Source organism: Chaetodon trifascialis, chromosome 10 (genome assembly GCF_039877785.1).
Source record: "Chaetodon trifascialis isolate fChaTrf1 chromosome 10, fChaTrf1.hap1, whole genome shotgun sequence".
Classification (NCBI taxonomy): domain Eukaryota; kingdom Metazoa; phylum Chordata; class Actinopteri; order Chaetodontiformes; family Chaetodontidae; genus Chaetodon; species Chaetodon trifascialis.
In genome coordinates, this window is record NC_092065.1 from 19815877 (window position 1) to 19839784 (window position 23908).

The window sequence follows — 23908 nt, forward strand, 5'->3', positions numbered from 1 at the left end:
TTGAAAATCATGTACATGTTTGAAGCACTTGAAACTCCAATCATCACAAAGGCGTTTCATGCAAGAGATAAAATAATAATAGTATAATAATAAAAACAAATGGAATGGTATAAGTTGTCAAATTGACATTAAAGGTGTACCGATTGATTCATGACGTCCATTATGCTTTGAGTAACATGCACAAAAAGCATCCCACCTTAAAAGTTGCCACTGGCAGCCTTTAAGCAGCACATTATTGTGCAGAAAATGAGCTCATTTATCAATATTTTCACAGCCTATTAGATGAGCTGGACCTCTGCCTGCGCTGCAACTTCTCACAATGGAGGTTTTGGAAGCAGCTTCATTTAGGTTAATGAAACAAGCCACTTGTGTTCATTCATCTACATTATTTACAACAATTACGACCAACTATATCCACGGTATCACTTAATACTGCTTAGCTAGTTTGTTTGGCTGACATGAAATTTTCCCAACATGATCAAACTATTACTACAGTGAGTCTAAGATTTCATCATTTGGTCAGTTATGGATGACCAATGTATGCAAAGTTGCCACCGTAGGAACAGCAGCTACATAACTTTCAAAATGAGCGACAACTTGCTCTGGCTGCAGTGTGTCAGATTTGACCAACAGTCTAATTTGCCGTCCCTGGGAGGATTGGTGTTATACATTAAAAATAATACATACAATTAAAAAAAAAGGGTCCATTTTTATTTCTCTTTTGTACAAGTCAAAACTTTAGCCTGGTGACTGTGCTAGAGGGAAGCTCAAAAGCACACAAAAAAAACATTATTTATCATTCTCTGGAAATTATAAATATCCACATTGAATTTCAGCACTCTTCACCATCAGTTTAGAAAATTTTTCTATTTGTCATAGTTGTTTTTGAATGACTGATATTAAATCCACAACTCATTCCAGGCAGAATAAGGAGGTTACTTTTTATAAGGAAGTCTTCTCAGTATGAGTTTGGTTTGCTGTAGCCAAGGCTGCTTCTTGATGTGACCTATATTTCAAGAAGGCAGCAGTGTGTTCATGCCTTGCTATTAGCAAAGCTCCTTCTCTGACACTGGAGTGAATGATTTTATATTCAAACATAAAAGGCTGCCGTGCACGCGGAACTCAATGGAAATGGTTTTAAAGGTGAATTTAAATTGTGTTTGTGCATCTATATCTGCGGTAAACAACTGTAATTATATCTAAAAGAAGATTTCCCAAGACTGGCTAGATGTGTCAACATGATGTGTTGTTTCAAAAATTGTTTCAGATGAGGCTGATGTTGTCTTGATGTTTTTTTCAGACCTGGCGGTCACAATTTGCATAAAAATGTAAGAGTTTTTCTGCTGGAATCTGGACTGATTTGTTCATAAAACTCCTTCAGACATTTATAGCTGCGTCTGAACTGCCAGTTGCACTCGCCATGCCGGAACGATTGTGGACGGAATATCGTTGGATTTTGGGCTGCTGGTCAAACTAAATCTACTTGTAAGACAGGCAGTTTTCACTATTTTCAGACATTTTGTTTACCAATTAATTGATCAAGAAAACTAATCAGAAGATTAATCATTTATGAAAATAAGAATTAGTTGCATCCCTGGGCTATTTACACATCCAGCAGACACTCAGCACCATTAGCATTCACTTGGAGTCATGTTTGTGTCGACCTGATTAATCCAATATTCTGTCCTTAACTCTATTTTTGGTCTCAACCAACTCCTGGGGGAAATATCTGACTCTTTAGCTGCTAAAAGCTCCACTATGTTCACCTGTCAGTGTTTGCCTGCTGTTTGGTACTCAGCAGGTTCTGTACAGCTGGAGATTTTTTCGCTGAAAGCAGCTGCCTGCTGTGTTGATGAGGGTGGGATTTCCTGTACAGGTGATCAAAACAATGAGCTGAAGAAGGCTAAAATGCTCTCTAGAGCTGAACTGCAGAGTTGTTGATCATTCACTGTGAGTATTACTTGCACATTAGACGTTTGATCCAGTGTTTGAATGATATTGATTAGTGCAGCTATGAATGAATTTAGCATTAGCACGTGAGTGTGTGTGGGATTTTTGCGCTTTTCTTGTATAACCTGGATGCATCATTAGTCAGTTTGAGATCGAGTGATGCTGTGGTGGATCTACTGTATGCTGGATGATTTGGGTAGAAGGTGCAGTTTCACCGACTGAAGGTCTCTGAAGGGTCCTCTAAAGGAGGCAGCTTCTACACTGCCGCACAGCATGTGGCTTTGAGGTGTGCGTGTAGTCTTATTCGGAATATTGAAAGATTAATAGAAGTGGACAGTATGTTTGTTGGTGGTACATGTTTCATGTCACTTGGTACATGTTTTGCACATCTGTTTTGTATCTGTGTGTGTGTGGTTATGTGTTCACGGATGGCAGAGGGATGAGAGACACAATGACTGTCAGCGAGAGAGTAAATATGCAAAGGTGTTTTGGTGATGAATCAATTCCAGGAAGACAGATGGACAAACAGCACCTCTAACTGATCTTTCCATGCATACCTTTAGAACCAAAACACACACACACACACACACACACACACACACACACACACACACACACACACACACACACACACACACACAGTCAGGGCCAGGAGGAGGTCTCTGGGGTAAACAGATGTTCAGTGCAATGTGATTTGCATGTTTTGATTTGTTGCCATCCGCTGCTGGGTCCAAAATGGGCCACTATCCTGTTTCTGCTGCTGGGCTCCCACAAGGCCACACTACAAACTTTCACAGCCAACAAACCACAGCAGCCAGTGAATTCACACCACATCTACATGAGCAATAAGACTGTGAGGAACCACATTAAGTTTAATAGTTTCCATTGTTTGCAGTAAAGCTGTGTCTCTGAAGAAGTGTGTTGACTGCTACTGCTATACTGTTTCCATAATTACTGTAAAACTCAGGGATGCTGATTTAGAGATTTCTTTTTCTGGCTGATAGTCAACCCTCGTTAACTGATCATTAACTGTTAACCTCCAGGATAAAAACGCACTGTTTAAAATGGATGAATGTCTGACTGCAACACATTAAATGTTTTTTCTAAAGAAAGGGTTTATTTAACATGTGCAACAGCAGTATGAACAAAAACAGCAGGACACGACACATCATCATCTATATTCTACCCAGCAGTGTTGTAAACTGAATAAAACAGATAATAGGCCTACATAGAAAATATCCAATTCAATAAATGTTTAAATGAATAACAAATGGTAGCCACAGACAGAAACAGTTAATTAACATCAATCAATGGAGTATTTCACTATCTTTTGAGCTTTGAGCTGATTTACCTTTCCCCACTCAAGAGAATTTATATATATATATATATATATAAATTCAGGAATCATAAAGAAAAGAAACAGGACACTAAGGTGAATCAATTTTTTTTCCCGCCTCTGCTGTTCAAATGGGTTTTGATGTATTTTTAACCAATTAAAGGTTAGAAGCCAGTTTGAACTGTATTGAACTGTAAGTGCCCCACTTGTCGCCCACTTTTGCACAGTCATTGGTCCACATACATCAGTTAAATATGTAGCCCACCTAATTATCACCTACATTATCAGACACATGTAGGGCCTACACTGAACCCGGAGCCACATGCCAGTCTGGGCCCCACATATAAAGATTTTTACTTACAATAATGCACAATCTCTTTATTTGGACCTTAAATATATCACCTCTCTTAATCCCTAAACTCTAACCCATGCATTGAGAAGTTTTCACTGTCTGCATTTGACATTTCATACACCAAAATAATTATTAGCTGCAGGCTTACTAATATGCCTTGTCTGTTCTACTTCCCAGACACATCGAGAACTGGACTGGTCAGCAGACCTTGAAGGATATGGATATGGAGCTCTACACTGGCTTACAGAGGCTGTAAGTAACACATTCTTCCTCTTTGTGTCTGTTCTTTTGTGCAGCATTGTAATATTACTGCAGGATATCACCACCAAAATGCCCTGCTGGAAATATTCCCCTCCATTCCTGTTTATCAGACTAATCCCTGGAAAACATCTGTTGCAAAATTTCAGAGCAGTATAAAAAAAGATGCATTATACAGATAAGAGAAATAACTGTATAAATAACAAAATACTGAGCATGTACAATATACAAAATGAAAAAAGAAAAAATTGAATTTTTTTTAGTCGTTTTGTCAAACTTGTTTCACATTAGATTTTATCTTTTCATTATCTGATGAAAAACACAGCTTGAATTATTAAGAATGCAGCTTTGCAGAAAGTGTTTGGTCCAGTGGTCTGATGGTATCAATTTAAGGAAGAGTTCCAATTTAAGGAAGTGATCCATTCATTTTGCTGTCAGATCAAATCAATTTTTGATTGAGACAACATTTTATTGTCACCAAATCATCAGTTAGTCAGCTGCTCAAGTGTTAGCTGCATACAGGCTGTTTATGATTGCAAGGCTAATGGCTTTTAGCTAGTTAGCTTGCTAGTTTTAGACTGGAGCTCCTGCTGCTGCTTTACAGTTTACCCCGCTGGAATATCACTTCAGCAACCCCCCACAAATTACCAAGATTTGCAACACCGCCCAACATAGTCCTGACTGTATTCATTGCATTTGCTGGCTGCTATGGCGCACGCAGCACAGAAAATGGAGCTGCTGCATTGAAAAAACATCTATTTATTTATATATTTATTTTTTGTCCAAACACAACATTTTAGTCTTGGGTCTAGAAATTAATACTAGGTACTGCAGTGTGTACAATATACAGTACAACCAGCTGGTTTCTAGTTTCAAACTGTCACTTGCAGCCTGTATAGATAGCATGCAAGCTAGGAATATTTTTTATCATCAATAATTTTTCAGTGATTTAATGTTGATGGCAAACATTACACTCAATATATCTGCAGAGACTTTGCCCTCTCCCTATATTTTCCATTTTGCTGCAGTTAGAACGTTTCTAGGCATCAACCTTTGGGGCAGTGGTTGCGTAGCCCCCAGCCAAGAACAGTGCGTAGGCTGTTACGGCAGTACTCCATAAAAATGCAGCAAGACAGTAAGCATGCATCCAGGAAGAACCGATGAGCCTGAGGCGCCATCTTTGAATGTTGTGTTTACAAATCGCAACTGATAAATCCTACTCATTCTGCCTTTAAGAGCGTTTTCTAGCAGTTTTTCTACAAGCGAGTGCACATGCAGACTGTTAAGAGCTTCTCACCATCGGCTGTCTGTGGTGCTGAAGAGGAGATACTCTTTAAGCAGACTTGGTGGATTTAACCATCTGTGCACTGTACCATACATTAAAACAATAAATCAGGAAGTATAGAGGGTGTGAACAATACAACAGAATTGGAACCATTTCCATACTCATTCATTATTTGGTGTAAAAATGCAGCTTTATGTTCAGTCAAGAGTTTCATCAATATGCATGTCAGTCAGAGTCATTTCAACCAGAAGAAATGAATATATGGCGGTATAAAGAGTCTTTACTTGATTCTCCTGGAAATAACAAAGATAGAAAGGAAGCCCCAGAGCCTCCACCTTTCTCCATCGGAATGATTTGTAGTCATCACTGTGATTATTATTTTATATGATAAAAAAGGGAACTCAATAATTAATAATCAGTAATTGCTTAATCCATCAGTTCTTTTGTGTTTGTTTTAATTTCTGTCTGTTTTAGAATTTAAACATAATCGCTAATTTTTAAGGATCACAGACAGCATCAGTGGTCATGGTAAAAATACAGACGTAATGATGCTTTAAATAAACAAAACAATGATGTGACTAAGAGTCTACAACTATGCTAACAGCTTTGTGAGCCTATATTTAGATGCAGTAGTGTTTTTAGCTAAATGCTAATGATCGTATGGCAACACGCTCATAATTATGGCACTAATATGCTGATGTCTGGCAAATATGTTTACTATCTTAGTTTAGCAATTTAGCATGTTGTCATCACTAAACAAAAAGCACAGCTGAGCATGGGAATGTCATTAGTTTTCCAGATATTTGGTAATTAACTGAAAAGTATTGGACAAAATTAGATTTTGACTTCATTGTGGTGCTAGATGCAAAGGCAAAGACCACCAAAGTCAATCAGATTCATCCTCTTTGGGTCCATGGATGTCTGCACCAAATTTCATGGCAATCAATGAATTTCGGTCTGGGCTAACTAACGAACTAACAAACTAAGAGACAGCCCAAGACCCATGCAGCTAGCATGGCTAAAAGATTTTTTTTTTCCTCCAGCAGGTTTTGGTACTTCTTAATAAGATACTCGTAGGATAGGTTTGCATCCTTTAATGTCTTTCTTGCGTCTACATGTACAGTGAAACACAAAAAGAGATCTATTCCTACAATGATTCCATTGTAAGAGAAGTTCAGCCAAAGCTAATATGAAGGTTAAGACGTCTCAGTAGTCTCAGTTACCCAAAGCTAATGGGTATCTTTCAAAGTTGCAGTCTTGCTAGTGTGAAATTCCCTTTTTTGGTTCCCCCAGACAGCATTGCTGTGCTCAAGAGAAGGAATACTAACATCAGGAAACAGATCGGACTTCGTGCAATAAAGACTGTAACTCCGGGAAATGCACACTTGATTTGAAAAGTTCAGACTGTTAAAGCTTCATTTTAGCTTGGACTAAACATTACAATGCATTGGATGAACAAGTAGTGGCCAAAAATAGTTTTATTGTATGCTACTGCTGTTTTAAGGCTTGAAATAGACGCAAAACTGTAACATGGGCCAAGGAGGAAATCAATAAATTTTGGAGCTGATCCAAATCTCGGGGTGGATACTAGAAATATTTATTACTTTTGTTAACATTGCAAGATAGGCCCTTTGGCCCTGATGGAATAAATGTCAGACAATGTCATACATCCGAAAATCCAGTAGATGGTAGTGATGTCCAAAAGTGCCAAAACTGTAGTAATATGAAGTCTTTATCACAATCCACATTCAGTGGTGCCAGTAATCCTCGGGGTAGAGCCACTTCATACAGAAATCAGTCATTATGGAGCACTCTGGGACAGTGGTTTCATGGGAAAACTGGTGCAACTGTAACATTGGCACATTGTCTTATCAAAGCAAAGCATGGCTATAGAAACTGACGTACACACACATCCTGCTGCTAATTATACTCTTATTGTCATGGTTCGTGCAAGGAATTTGCCAGGACCCAAATGCAGAGTACAAAAGAACAAGTTTATTTTTCAAAAGTAACAACAAAAAATCACCATAAAGGGAAAACACTTGATCCGAAGACAACCAACTGAGAATCACCTTGAAGGGAAAAAAAGTAGGAAATAAAAGTCAAATAGAACACAAGATAAATTACTTACAACAACAGAAAATGTCCAGGAGAATGCTCAGACTGGAGAATGACAAAGTGCAAAGAAAATCTGTAGAGACTGGGGCGAACGACGTGAGGCAGGAACTAAGCTCGAGAGCAGGGCACATGAGAGAAGCAATACGCAATACTCTGGCACAGAGGCAAGTTTGGAGCCGGCTTAAGTAGCCGGCTTGATTGCAGGATGAGACACAGGTGAGTCAAATCAACCCTGCTGCCGAGCTGATCGCCCCGCCTCCATGCACTCAGTCTAGAAGCAGAGGGAGAGAGAGAAAAGGGGTTACTGCTGAAATCAGAGCACAAGAGTGACACATGACACTTACATGTATATCCAAATACAAAAAAATTTTGGTAATATATCCAGATATACCTAGTGGTTGCACTTGCACAGTTGCATATCATAGAAGAGTGGACTATTGGCCTTGGATCACGCTCTCTGAGTGCCCTTCAAGTTCAATGTGCTTAGCTTTGAGTATAATTACTGATTGACAAGTGGCACTATTATCTGAATATTTAATATATTGGTTAGTTATTGGATGGCAAATTACATTGTGCATATTTTTGGAATGTTTTCCTTTGACTTTGGTTAAGTGGCAGCTAAAGAAACGTAAATGAAAACTGCGGGAGAGGAGAAAGCAGAAGAAACGCAGGTTGTAAGCTGCGTCGATTGTGAGGTGTGTGTGGGTTGCTGCAGCATATCCGCCGCTCTGTGGAACGGCTCCAATCCTCCAGCTGGGCACAGGCACTGGCTCCTCTCCCACTTACAACTTGCTGATTAAAACTGAGCTGCAGGTTCCTCTGCAGCTTCATTTTCACTTTCATATCCAAAGGTGCTATTGTGGGAGACACAGATTACACTAATTGACAATAGTTGGCTAGTTGTCAGACTCTTCTTTCTCAAATACTCCAGTTTGATGTCTTTTGTCTTTTGGTTTCGGTCTTAGTGCAAATAAAGAAATAAAGTGAAGATCTGGTCAATGAACAACTGAACAAATTGAAAACAACTGATGCTAAATGTAAATGTTGTGTAAGGTTAATTGGCAGACATTGGTAATACTGAGAGACGGATGGTTTAAAGCCCTGGAAAATAGTACAAGTGGCCTGTCAGTCAAGATTGCTACTGTCAAACCTCACTATCTCCTTTTGAGCTAACCATCCTCCCTTTGTCCTCGCACAACTCTGTAGGAGAAAATGTCCACATGTCCTTCATCGACATGAGAGTGAAATGAGATTCAGTGGCAGTATATTTTAATTAAATTTGATTGGATAGAGTTAACATTTAAACTGCCATCTTGAAAGCAAAGAGAGAGTGAGAGGGAGTGGGCGATGCTCACACAGTGGAAAGAAATCCATTCTGTCTTGAACTGAGTTTCACCATGGCTGAAGTGCCTTCAAGACGTGGCTAGTCTAACAGCCACTAGATGGTGGCTTCAGAAAAACCTCTTGAGCCTTCATAATGTCCCTTCAGGGAGCTATGGGTCATTAGTTTTCCGTCACTGCTGCTGAAAGAAGGTGTGGTAAAGGCTACCCTTGTGTTTAAGCTTGAAGGAGTGTATGCTGATTATTTTCCTTGATCACCTTCAGTCAAGACAAAAATAAATGTCTGCAGGTTTTGTGATCAGCAAAGAATGTGCTCGTCACCTGTCGCTGTGAGCAGGAGTCAGACAGAATCCTCACCAGTTTGGCTATTTATCGAGAGTCAATAACTTGTGTTCGCACCTTTGAAGATGGACACTTGCTTTCTGTCTTTCCTAACTTCCTGCTTTGCTCTGCTTGAATTGTCCTCTTTGGTAAATGGTCCTCTCTGCTCCTTCCCCTCCTCTAACTGACCATAATTCAGCTTGATGGTGCTGAAAAGTTACTCATCTGTGCTCTTATTCTCTCTTCTCCATTTGTCTGTCTGTTACAGAACAATTACGAGGAGCAACCTGAAAACAATCCAGACTCATGTTTTTTCCAAGAACCCTCACCTGCGCTACATGTGAGTACACACACACACACACACACACACACACACACACACACACACACACAGGCTCGAGCTCAAACAAAGGGCTGCATGTGTCCCTGAAAAGAGTACAAACAGGCATACACACACATGCATGCACGCACACACCCACACACACACAGCGGTCTGAGTTAAGGCAATAATTTAATCAACTTAAAAACATACCTCTGTGGGCTGAGGACTACGACAGCAATGATGCTGTCAGCACTGAAGCCTTAATTCTTTACTAATGCTGGAAATAAATGGTAATAACCCTCGAGAGCATCTGCAAAATGAGAGGCTACTTTAAGTCTTTCTCCAAAAACATGCTTTAGAAAATGGGCGTTTATCTTATAATCAGGCTTATTTTATATCACTGCCAAGACGGTGAAAAGTTGTGTGTCAATTTTCACAACGAAAGGGTTTAGTTACCTTGTGTCTAGACTGCAAGCGTATCAGACATGTTTTTCACTCACACGTCTGAGGCAACAGACATACTCTCATTTTAATCTATGCAGCTGTCTGCACCCGCTCTGTGCAGGTTCCCATCTCAGCTGTCTCATGGTCAGAACCTCGAGCTGAAGCATTAAACTAAGCTTCAGGTCAAATTTTCAATAATACAAGCGTGAACACGAGCTTGATGCCCAGAAGAAGGGCACTGAATAAATATGTTTATCTACATTTTGCAACCAGTGCTGTGCTCCTCTTGAGTTTACAGCCGCCTCTGTCCATGGCACACAAAATCTGTGAAACCATGTGTTTGACAGCACATTCCTAAAATTTAGACTACGGATAAGACAGTAAATTACTTTTGTAAACAGAGGCCTTTCGCTGTGTAATGTAGGTTAAAGTATGAAAATAACCTACTTCACCATGATATAAGTGTAAGGTACTGTAGGTAAGAAGTGTCAGTCTTATGCATCAGAAAAATAAGATCAAGAATACTCACACAAAGCAAGCAAATACTGCTCACTGCACATTTGGCTGTTCCTGTGCTGCTTGTCACTTTGAATTGTGCGGAGAAGATGGAACCGGTATACAGTGTGCTAATTTCACGTAGCCAGACCTATTGACACAGTGCTGTGCCAGCACTGGAGAACGGCCTGGCTGCACCCATTATCATTCTGGTCGAGAGTATTAAAACAGCTAAATAGTCGCAAAAAAAAAAAAAAGCTTATTTATGTTGGTGACCTGACAAGGTTAAGGGTAATTTGCTATTTTCAGTATAGATCAGCATGCAGGTTGCTAGCTCAGATGTTGTTGTCTTCCACAGCAACGGGGCTTTTGAATATGGTAACACACAGATGACAGAGGGGCCTGCCATTAAAAGCAGGCTTATACCCACATTCTACATCCAGTAAGTGAGACTACATGAACACGGTTATCACATAAGCATTACGCCAATGTGACGTTTGCAGTGTGGACAGGACGATAGCTTAGAAAGGTTTAGTTGAGCTGTGTGTAGTAGAGGAACATCACTGTGAAGCAGAGGATCCATGAAATAGAAGAGAAATCTGCTATCAGGACTCATCAGTTATTTTAGGCCAGGCGAGCTCTGCCAAAAGCTATGGAGTCACCAACTATCATCTGCTACATCCCTTCAGTCTGCAATGTTATTCACGCGGTGGCCACACATTTGATTTATTTAAATCCTAAGTAATGTGAATTTGTTGAATTTGGAGCCTTTGCAGCTATGCTGAACTTTTCACAGCATACTGACTTTGCAGTGTATTTATAAGCTTTTCACCACATATTTCTGCCTTGTTGTCTGGGTGACATGAATCGACAAGAACGGCCAATAGTCCAATCTTAATGATATGCAACTCTGCAAGGGTGACCAATATGTATTTCTGGATATACTTCCAAAACTATGAGAATTATGTCAAAATATGGTTGTGCCTGGCTGAAGCCTCATCGTCTCAGCTGTGCATGCATTATGTGCTTCTACAGTGGAAGTATTTCACATCCTTAACATGCATTAGTGGAGGTTAGAACGGCTTCCATATGAACAGGGTTGCCAATGTCAGCGGACTTTTGGGTTTTCTGCATTTGAGTCACCTCGTCCAGTCTGTGTTGCCTTCTCCTCTGTTTACGGACCTTTATTCTCCCTTTTCACCATTCTCATTTCTCTTCGCTTATCTCAAGTCAAAGTCACCTGTAAATGACAAAAAAGTGATAAAGATGTACATTTCCATTTGTATTTGTTCGGAATTCTTGTATTACCAACACCACCACCATCAATCTTATGTATCCCTGTGTTAAATTTGAAGTGTCATTTAGTAACTGTGCAGGCTTTTACCTCTGACAGCCATCTCTGGAGTCTAGGGAACTTAATCCGAATTATCGGAGATTGTTGTGAGCAGAAAAAGGCACATCATGGTGCTGTGGGAAGACATCAATTCAGCATCAGTCTTATGAGGTCCACTTATCATGCAGGGAACAACGTTGTCAGCAGATGTGCTTGGTGCTCTGTGTTTGATAAGAGTCCTCCATTACTTTAAACGGCCCCTCTAACAGTGGTGTGAAACTTGTTTCCCATAAGTGTGTGCAAAATGCGGCCAGAGTTTCCAGACTCATGTGAATGAAACATCACCTTCAAAGACTTCCACACATCTCTCCTCTCTATTGCTTTCGTCAACGAAAATTATGACTAAATATCGCCGTCAACGAACCTTTATCACGTGACGAAAACGAGACGAGCTGCAACGTAAATGCTGGTCATGTGACGGTAACTATAATTAAATATATGAGGCTATATTATTGACGAATAAAAACGAGACTAAATGTGGTTTATAGAACAAAAACTCTGCTAAAATGTCTTCATTTTTGTTGACTAGAACGAGACGAGACGAAATGTTCTAACGTTATTTCGTCTCGTTTAGTCGCGTTGTTATTATTATTTTGCAGTATTTCTGTTTCCTGTGTCTCACTTCAGGGGCTGCATCAGGTCGCACTGCGCAGTCGCAGGCAACGTCACAGCATTAGTTCCCACTCGCAGCATTATTTAGAAGATGCAGCTGTGGCAGGTTAAGGTTAACGACAGACAGCTGACACAGAGAACAGGACTGATGGCCGGCCGGCCGGTTTTGGTTGGTAAAATAAATATGTTGTAAAATCAAATCAGAGCGTCTTTGTGTCTGGAATGGATGTATTCTTGAGTCTATTAGCTAACAATTATAATAAGACAACCTTGTTTGAATTGTGAAATGGGTTTGGCTAAAAGAAAATTTTGGTTTCATCTATACTACTAGGTACTTATACTATATTGACTGGGTGAAATAGAATTGCATTACTAAAAAGGGAGTAAAATACAATTTTCATTGACTAAAATAGTCACGGATAATTCTGACTAAAATAAGACTAAAATGCTCAGACTTTTAGCCGACTGAATCTTGACTAGACTAAAAAGAGTATGAACGTGATTAAAACTAATAAAAACTAAATGACAGCTTGACACAAAGACTGGACTAAGACTAAAATTAAAACAGGCTGCGAAAAACAACACTACCTCTCTGTGACCTGATTGGCTCGACTGTCTCGCTGATGAATTTTAATGTTTACAAAGTGCTGTGTTAATCAAAAAGACTGTAAGGAAGCACATGTTCCCAGTTGATTACTTTGTAACATAGACAGGACAGTTCCACTGTTTACCTAGCGTTCTTCATGATCTTTGAATCTTATCCTCCAACCAGTATTTGTATCAGGAGACTATCACAAAGGCAGGAAAGTAGGAAGCTGGGACCTTTGTTGCATTATGGTTAAAATAAGTCCACACTAGATTCTGAAAATAGGAAACACTTAAATGTGCTGGCCTGTGTGGGCTGAAAGGTTCAAGTCTCTTCAACCTCTGACCACACCTAACATCACAGCTGGGTACAGCATTGAGCTGTGATGTAGCATGGTACTGTATTGTTACACAACATCAGTGCTGCACAGGGGGTGGAAAAAGCATGTTGTCTCCACTAGTCAGTGTAAGCCAGATTATTAGACGATATTATTCTTTGGCTTACAGGATGCCCAGCCCCTGTTTTTGGTCTGAATGCCCAGTAACTGATTATCTTGATGTTTGGAACTGATCGGCTGAACCTGGACTTTATGTGTTCTTGACTCTTTTGCTTAAAGCATGAGGCTTTAAACCCAGATCGTCATCTAATGGTTCAGCTAAAGGAAAGGCTAACCTGTAGCTCCTACATACAGTAGCAGCACTTAAAAATGTTGAACTTTCCCTTTCCCAGTAACTTTGGTTACAGCTCCCCTGCGGTGTTGCTGCAGTTAACTTACAATATCCTTCAGTCTCATAAAATACAACATGCTGTTCCCTTTTCCGCCACCAGGAGAAGCAAATTGGCACCTTAATGCCACTTAAGAGAGGAGTCCCAGAGCAGTATCCATGCGTGCTTCTTACTGTATTTCATGACGAACAGCGTTACAAATCTGATTATAACATTGTCAACACAGGGCCATGAATGACTGAAATATGAAGCAAAAGTTACGACAGCTTCTCTGTGATTGCTCATTTTAAATGTTGATATGTCACACAGCTGCTCTTATTTCCCTGCATTTATGTTAACTCTGTTAGGAAATGTTGCAGCCATAAAAACAGATTTAATTATAAGCCAGCTGCTTGATGCTAGTTAAAACAGTATTCCTAGGCCATAAAATCTATCTATTTCTTTTTTGCTCTATTGTCTGAAACAGAAAAACAAAACATGTAAATAAGACCTATACTGGGAATTCGGCTGCATTAAAACACAGTATAGGTGTGCAGTACAGTCAGAGAGGTTTAAAGGGCTGAGTAACCAGCTGTGTCTGCCTGCACTGGGGCTGTGTGGCAGTGACATTAAAAAGACAACGGTCTGTGCTCTCTAATTTTATCTGTAATCACTCGTTTTGAATATCAATGCAGCGACCACACAGCTGTAATGTCAGTAACATATATTTCTGCTGATTTTGTCAGTCGATGTCAGGATTATGAGTTCTGTCCTTGCCTTGAGTTGACTTCACAGCAGTAAGTTGGATTGTTTTACACAAAATGAACGCCAAATTCATTCATTTTATTTTGTCAGAAATAAAATGCCAAAAATGTGTTTCAGCATCAGTCTGTGGTTGAGTGTGTGTGCCTCTTATGGTGGGGCTGAGTGTCCCCACCCTGTGAGGATCAGCTGATGGTCCATTCAGATACTTTCTTCCAGTTTGATGGGTTGGACACTAGTGCCGTTACATCCATTGGAATTGGTCTAGTCTACAAACAAAGAGCCGTTTCTTTCAAAATTATTGAAAGCACATGTAACGGAAATATTTTCATGTCGTTTTTGTAAAGACCTAAACTCCCGCACTGCTGACTGATGCATCAAATCTGTATTTATTAAACATTTAGGATGACAGCTGTACTGTGCGGTTGCAAAGAAGTTCACAGAGAAGTTATCAGTGTCCATTAATCAACATGGGAGTTTTTCTGAGGAGTGCATCATGGGGCATCATGAGCACTTGTCAGAGAACAGATGGATCTTCTAAAGTATTGAAGGCATAAGTGCTAATTCCTCAAAGCATCACCCAGACCTTCCTTTCAGGCAGTACATTTCCAAGGCAAAAGGCCTTTGTCGTACTATGTTGTACAACATCATATATTTAGGGCATTTAAGCCAGCCATAATGATTTTGAGCATTGAAGAAAGCAGTCAATCATAGCCAGAACTGACCATGCACCAATCTGAGCACAGTCAGATACAGCATCACACACAATCCCAGCAACAGGCTATCAGCAAAGATACACAAGCTTTACTTACTGCATGCAGCCTGGACATTTAAACTGCTCGTGGGTTTTATCTCCTGATAAACAGGTGATTGTTTCACAGCAACTGTCAAACTCCGAGCCTCCGCTGGAAGGACGGGCAGTTGTCTCCTCCTCTCCTCCCACTCACATTGCACAGTGTATTTTCCTTTGATGATGCAAAAGCATAAAGCCATGATAAAACACGATCACAGGGATTCTTCTGTGCTTCAGTTTTTTAAAAGCATATACAGTGGGATACTAGATGGTGTCAATGATGTGCTGTACAATCTCAATGCATGGCATCATATCACAAGCTGCAATGCTGTAGTGGGTTTACCTGTGCAAAGCTACGTGTAAGCCAAGCACTCCCTACTAACATCATACTGCAACACATGCTGTGGTGCAACCGGGGCAAAGGTGCACCATTCTTGATGTGATTTTTAAGTGTTGCTGCTGTACATGCTTGGAGATACTTTCCTTTTGTTTTTGTATGCTGCACAGATTTACATTTCCCTCCACTCACCTATACTGCAGGTGGAGGTAACATTTGCCAGGGCTGCCCTTGTGAACAAGTAAGTAAGCCTTGTTAAAGGTGAGGTGGCCCATTAAACAGGACTTAATCCCTTGTTTGTTCACAAGCTTTAATGGAGCACTGCAGCCAGCAAGGACCAACATCCAGGCAATGACTTCTAATCACACATTCATGCATGAGTATGTTGTTGGACATGTTGAATGTGAAATTCATCCACAGTGATCCATTGTCATGTCTTAAGGACTTATGATGCAACGAGCCACAGCTTTTTCAAAATCGTTTCCATTTGTTTGAAGTTATAAGAAAAACTTGCATTGTAGATTGTGCCATGCTTTCTGCCTTTCTGAATGTGTGGCCAACCCAAGATTTAAGCAAGCCAATCTGCTCCTGAGAGCCCCACAATGACTCCTAATTTAATACATTAACATGATACATGTGACATAACCATGTAAAAAGCAAAGTTTAAAGTTGGTTTTGTCACTTTCATGGTTTCACTGTGTTTGGAGTAGTAACCCTATCCAGAAATAGCACACTGCAGACCATATCTAGGGCATAAGAGGAAATTTGCATGATCTTCATTGGGCAGTTGGCAGGTCACAGAAGTAATTATCAATATCTGACAGCAGATTAAAAACAGGCCGTGAACAAGAATACAGACTAGCAAAAATGTAGGCTATTTGCACTTCATGCCAATGAGCAAAGTAAGGAAAAATGTAAAAATAATCAATTATTCAGTAACATTACAGAAATGTGCATCTCTGCAGACTTAATGAGCAAAAGACAGCTGCATGTCAGCATCATCAAGTAACCTAGATTATAAAATACTGTGAAGCAGAGAAAGCTCTCTGTGATCATGGTTTATCATGGTTGTATGCTTTGCATCATTAATCCGGGCTTGGACCAGAACCAATGGATAATATAATACACATGAAGACAAATACACTCTATAATAACTCGAGAAACTACCACTGGAAAATCTACACCCATGAATATTGAAGAAAATAAATGCTGTGTGGTGGAAATGTTAAAGTACGACCAAGAACAGTAATGATTTGTCACTTTTCATTAGTGCTACTGTCATAAATGCAGTCTGTAGACAAACACACACAGCAGACAATATTAATCATTTGACACCCTGTTACATCTAATAACCTCCACTAGAATACATGTACTATTCAATATGCATAGCTCTGAGCTTTGCATGTCTGTATCTCTCATAAAGAGATGATTATAATATGGCTTTCTATCACGTCAGGCTGGAAATATAACATCCAGGCCAATCTTTGTGAAAATGTTTTTTTCTGTTTACTTTATTGTTAAAAACAGCCAAGTGGCTTCAGTTTCAAGAATTAGTCAATTGCAATTCCAACAGGAATAAATATTTGTGTATATAATGCCTGCACCTCAGAGCTCTGAATCAACTTAGGCTTCGGTGTGTTTATCATCATGAAGTTCTGGTCACTAGAGATTCTTCCACCTGTCAAAAAAGAGTATACAGATTTTAATTTTCCAGATTATTTCCATGCATACGAATCCCCTGCTTTCCTACATACTGTAGCATGATTGCTTGTGATTTGAGACACTGAGGGCAGCTCTGCTGGTATGTTCTTTTTTAAAAGACCACCCGCGTCCCTCCCTCACCAACATATCTGTAATTCCCCAACATTTATCTGCACTTTCCTTCTCAGGCTTTCTCCTTTAAATACACTCCCCCTCAGCTCTACCCTTTCTCCTAGCATATTTACAACAGAGCAGTGAGAGAGCAGTGACTGTAGGAGATGTGTACTCATGGCTATGTCATGTGTGACGAAGTACACAGCTGTAGAAATTAATCATGGTTAATACTGGAAATCATATTAAATTGGGTAAATGTTGTATTTTCTGATATTAATGGACAATGCAACTGTTGTGCCTTTAAAACATCAAATTCATTTAATATTGCCATATAATTAATTATGAAATATATTCCCTTCCTCATACTGTACTGTTTATATTTTTATCCCCCCACCCACCCACCCCCACACACACAGTAGAGATATATAGACACAAATAAGTCCACACATTAAAGCAAAGAGAGCTGTGCAGACACACGCACACACACAGTGCTACATTGCTTGGCAACGCAGTGGTTGTCATCTCTGTTGTCATTACGTCCTCACCTGTCTGAACATCACTCCCTGAGCCTTGTGCACTGCAAAGTCCTCAACCGTCTGATCTTAATTCAATTTCTTTTTCTTGATCATTCTCAATTCATGTTATAACCAGTACTCTAAACCTCTCTGTCCCACTATAACCAGTGCTATCAGCATCTCTGTCCCACTATAACCAGTCTACCTCTCTGTCCCACTAGAACTATGTATATTTTAGGGATGACACTTAAATCTTAGTGTGGTGATATGAACCACTTCTGACTGATAGTGCGGTCAATTATAGATGAATGACAAGAGGACAAATCGAGTAGAATCACCCCACTAAACCTTACATTTCATACACAGTGTGAGGTTTATGTAAGTTATTGGTGCAAAGCAAAGTCATTAAAAAAGCAACATGGTGACAGTTGTATCACTACCACGGACAGCATGTTTATCCACCCAGAGGTCATCTGGACTGATGCTGCTTATTTGTCCAAGATGAGGGTTGGGAGAAGGGCTGCTAACAGATGCACAACTGTCATCTGGTTTTGAGTTATCTGCTGGTGGTGAAAACAGAGACCCAGGCCCCAGTAGTAGTGGTGGATGGCACAGTGGTGGCTGCACTCCCTGCTGCGGCTGCTAGATTGGTGGTAGCATCATTAGTTCCCTTGACATGAGTGGAATCTATGAAACTGATGGTGTTAGCTGATTCTTGTTGTGCAGCTGCACCTGCTGGGTGATCAGTCTTCATTAGGTGAGCATTTCTTGTTGGTAAACCCCTTTCTTATGGCCATTTCCACAGACAGCTGGTTGTTAATACTGAAACCAAGCTAGCCAGACGCTGACTGAAGTGAAGCATCATACTGACTTTTCAAAAGTTCATGCAGAGACATGTAAATCATGGAGCGGACTTTGGTTTTTCTGATTGATAATGAGCAACTTCTGATTGGAGAAATATCTGTTTCCATTGCATTTATTTGTGCTTTCCTGAATAACGTATTCAGGTACATCTCTATTATTAAGCTCTGAATATGGCACATTTATCAGATGGCCCACAAATTGTGTTGACTGCCACTGCAGAGGAATGAGGCTAATTTTGCCTTTTTCTCACAAAACACGTTTTTCTGGGGAAATCGCATCATATGCCAACAAGAATCTCTCTGATTATGTACATTGGGTCAAATGTCTCTGTGGTCATCTTTGACAGGTGAACGTGCTGAGAGACGAGTACGGTACAGACGAGATCTGTTCTTGGTTTTTAGATGCGAGAATCCGCTCTCACGAGCTACACTGCTCAAAGGCAGTGCAAGAGACAATTTAACCACCTTGTTGATGTTGGAGCAACAATCTTGACCGCTTGTATTTACTACAGAAGTTTTCCTGCTTGCTTTAAGTGCATCCAGTCTCTCACAGTGGAGTTTCTGTCAAGTTGCACGGTGGTTTCTGTGATGTCCTCTGATCCATCAGAGTAGACCACAAAATTCAGCAGACTGCAACTTCGCTCTTAACTCCCCACTGATAGTTTGTGCAATGCTCTGCATGATATACACCTCTGACATTCACTCTGTGCAGCTTCAATAAAGCAAAACCCTCAGCACAGGAAGAGACAGGACGTGCCTGTTTAGCCTGATGAAATGCCAGTAGAAATATTACACAGACCCTGCGGTTCTTCTTCATTCAGCTTGTTTTATAGTTAGCAAGTGGGCGACTGGACTTCTCAGCTTGACTAGCTTGTTTGTTAGCAAGAGCTTGTGCCACATTTGTGTGCTCCTTCCTCGTTTCGTGTTTATCCAATCATGGATGATTGACGTTCTTTCAGCCTGTATAAAAAGAACCTGTTTTGTTGGCGAGATGTCAGTGTGAACACCACATTTCAGTGCACTCATCATTATCTTCAAGCCACGGCACATCTTGGAGCCACTTTTCAGAGGAAAGTCTTTTCTTCTGCTTGGCTTCAGTTTGAAGTTTTCTTTGTGTAGGTGGAACGCCAAAGTAGCCACTTAATGTCTGCTGTGTCGACAAGAAACATGCGTGGATGAGAAATGTACGTATGACCGACGACAGTTGCTGCCGTCTTCTTATGTTGAGCCTTGTGGCATCTGTAAATGTTGCATCTGCTGTAACAGCTTCAATCTATCTACAGAGTTCACCCAAAGCAATCCCAGGACATTCACGACATTGATCGACACATCACAACCCAGACCCATCTGAGCTGAGCCTGGTACACAAAGGTGCATTTTGAAGCAACTGAATGTTACGTGTTTTCGTCAAACATGCGTACCTATTGTGAAGCTCTTATGTAAATAGCCTCTCTTCGATACAAGATTTGGATAAAAAAGTGATTTTATGAGAGAAGATTTTAAAGCTGTACTCGATCATGATACAATCAAGAGTAAATGTGCCTTGTAAATCTTGCACCCTCATCAGGATGAATGTAAAATGCTACATTTAGTGAGCACACAAATGATGTGACAAAATCAATAGCACTCATTTGTTCTCCTACATCATGCCATCTTGTATTGTCTGGCATGGCAACTGTCTCCAAGGAGAGAACAGTGTCCAATCAGGGCTTCAGCAGGCTCTACATGGGGGCAGCCATCTTAGTGCTGCTGAGACTTCCTGAACAGCAGGAAGTTGGCAGATGGTGTTTATTCCTCTCTGTGTGTATGGGTTTGTGGATTTGTGTGGATTTGCGTGTGTGTGTTTGTGTTTCTGTGTGTTGCTAGGAAACTTGGACGTCCTCAGTCCTCGACGCTCCTCTTCAAACAGGTCCCTGCTTATTGAATTTAATTGAAATAATGTTAATGATGTTAATCATGGGAAAAGCGAACACAGTTAGGATGCCTTCACCTTCTCCATACTTTGATTGAATCAGTCACAACTTCATTAAAAATGGATAAGGTTCATGCATTTTTAGTCATTTTTAAAACTCATTGAGCTTTTGTCATGAAATCATCAAGACTGCAATAATTGCATGTCTTTTATGGAATTATTCAAGGTAGACTGAATGGAAGACAAAGAAAATTGAATGAAAGCCAAAGGGTAATATGGAATATGGAAACAGTCTTCTGATTGGACAGACCTCATGTGTGTATGTGTGCTCAATAATGACTAACTGTGGATTAGCCTCTACTGACCTCTAACTTAAAAAGAGCGCTCATTCATGTCACCGACCAAATATCAGAAACAGTAACTCAACACAGTTCAATAGCACCACTAACCATGTTTGCATAAGGAAACAAAAAAAATTTGTCCGTGTAAACTTTAAAAAGTACTAATTTAGTGGTGTGGACAACTCATGACAAGTGTTTATGTGATTGACAAGTAAAACTACCATAGACTGCACTGTGTCACACCCACACAGACATAAACAGAATGACTGACGGTTTTAATTACTGTGGCAACACCTGTCATTTCACAGCCTGGTCAGAGCTTCTGAAAATAGTCCACTCGTGTGCGTGTGTGTGTGCGTGTGTGTGATATTGTCCTCCGCGAAGAGTTTCATCTGTGACAGTCATTACAGATAATCAGCGTAGACAGTCCTGTAATTTATGCAACAAGAGTAACAAGAGTAAATGGAGAGAGCAGAGAGATAAGAGAGCTGCCATTATGAAAAGTCACGGTGATAGTGATGATAAAGACGGTAACATTGGCGGGGATGATGGTCGTAGACCTCGTATGTCCAAAACAGTTACTTTTCAGGATGCGAAAACGTAATGAAAAGTGTTTTTAAAATAATAATTTAAGAATTTAAAATAATTCTTTATATGGAGTCAAATATTTGCTTGAGTCAGTAAATTACAATATTACAATATTTTCCCAAAATCAAGCTCAAAGGGAGCCATGAGATTTGTGACACACAAGTGTGAAGATACCTGTTTTATCCGTCATTGATTTGTGCAGCTGCATCTGAGGCAGTAACTGCATCGCATTACGTTGTCATCAACTAACAGGTTGCACAGGATCTTCCTGTCATTGAGTAGGTTTGGACAAAATCTCTCTTTATTCAAGATGAAGTGGTATGAACAGGATATTGAAGATAGTATTGGCTATGACTAGATGGCAAATACTAGACTAAGCTGCACTCCAACCCACTGTTGTCTCCAAACAGCTAGTAATATGTATTCTATAACTGAGTGAAGCAACTACCAACAAGTCTGGCTCAATACTGTTTCCCATTGGAGGCTGTACAAAACTGAATCACCTTGACACTGTTTGCCTTCAGCTCTGCTGTTCATTCATGATGGAGGTGGGCCAGAGTTATGAGGTTTTGCTAGTTGCAAGATCTTTTTAACACTTTTCATTAGTTAGATATTTCTGATGTAAAGGGTGACCAATATCATTTATTCATGAAAAAAGATAAGACAAAATATGGAGATACAAGGTTTTTGCACCTGACAGTGACACAGGATGTAAACAAGGTGAAAGGGCGAAACAATCCAAGATTTACTGCACCTCAATAGATCCAAACTCCCTTACTGCTTGAGAGGAGGTGGTAAAAGTTTACGGTTTCCTCCTTAACGATATAGGCTGCAGTCGACTTGAAATCATGCCATTTATGGTGACCTCACATGAGCTGTCATTTTCTTTAAAGTCATGGCAATGTCAACTGGTTGGCAAGTCAGTCCACTTTGGTTGAGACTAAAATTTCTCAGCAACTGTTCGATGCTTTGCCATGGAAATCTGTGAAACTCTGTCACTGATCTGTCATTTCTCAAACACATTTACGCCACAAGGGTTGAACCATCCATCCATCCATCCATCCATTTTGTACACCGACTATCCCTTTCGGGGCTGTGGGGAGCCTATCCCAGCTGTCAACGGGTGAGAGGCGGGGTACACCCTGAACCGGTCGCAAGGGTTGAACCCAAGTTCTAAATTCTCTCAACACCACAGTTACTGGACCAGGCAGACATGACAAACAGTCAGAGACTGTTGAAATGAATATTTGTACAACGTGAGTTTAATTGGTTGGTTGCAGAGATTATTTGCCTTCATTATTGGGTATGTAAGTCTCAATCTGTAAGTACACAAAGAAACACAATTTAGTTATCATCTGTCATACTAGCGCAGTTCCTTGAACATTTGACTGTCTTGTCTTAAGCAAGCTTGAAAGAATGTCTTTTTGGTGGCACTGATGAACTTGTTTTTCACTTGTTTTTTTATATTTATTTTTTTATTTATTTTGACAGAAGTCAAATGTTTCAGATGAGTGACAGCTTTTTGATGACACATGAACTGTTGCGCAACACAGTATGAAGTGGTATTATTATTCCTCTAAAGGTTTTGAGAACTGTAACAGTGTTTCAGAGAATGTTGTTGTATCTACTGAGATAAAGAAAAAAAAAACTATTGGAAGGATTGCCATCCATTTAATTTGGTGTATAAACACATGTTCCTCTCAGGATGATTTGTAATAACTTTGATTATTTCATGGCTTTTTCTCAAGCATCACCATCAGGTCAAACTTTTAATTTGTGCAATACTTTGGTTCATGGCCTGCAAAACCGATGACATCCCCATGAGTCCCAGCTGGCTAACAAATGTTAGCATGTTAGCTTCCTAATATCAGCATGTAGCATTATATCACAATGACAACATGATCTAATGACACACACTTCCAAAAAGGCCCAGAGAGCAGCATGAAGAATGAAGTCTGTGGGAATTAGTAAAAAATAACACACATGTAGTCAGTGCAGTTTGGAGTAAGTGACCAGAGTTTCTCAGGCAGCATTGAAGAGTAATCAGAGAGAGGGAGAAAAAAACAGAAATAGAAATGGAAATAGGAAGGAAATGTGTCTTTCTTGCTCTCTCTTCTCTTCCCTGCTGTCCTGAGAGGAATACTGATGAGGGCCATAATCTCAGCAGCTATGAATAATAAACATTGTTACATCATCAGCTGAAAGGAGAGGAGGGACACAGATGGAGCTGGAATCAAAGGAGAATGTGTGATCACAGCAGAGAGACACAGAGAGAGACGAACACAGATACAGGTTCACTGATGGCTGGTCACTACAAGAAGACTCGTTTTCATTACCAACACTCCTACTACTATCCCTGCTACAATAGCTCCTTTTTGTTTTTGGCATGGAAAATTCAAACAAACTTTCTTTTCATCCAGACCTCCTCCCACTACATGCACAACCTTGCCTCTTAAAAATTATG

At 40.1% G+C, this 23908-nt stretch overlaps 1 protein-coding gene across 1 annotated transcript in view; it reads left to right on the top strand.

Annotated features, from left to right (window-relative positions):
- The window catches only part of LOC139337430 (NT-3 growth factor receptor-like), a 226607-nt gene that overhangs the window by 36046 nt on the left and 166653 nt on the right, over positions 1-23908 (top strand). The window contains exons 2-3 of the mRNA XM_070971984.1: positions 3816-3890; positions 9230-9301. Of these exons, the coding sequence (XP_070828085.1) occupies positions 3816-3890; positions 9230-9301 (147 nt within the window). The remainder of the gene's footprint in view (positions 1-3815; positions 3891-9229; positions 9302-23908) is intronic.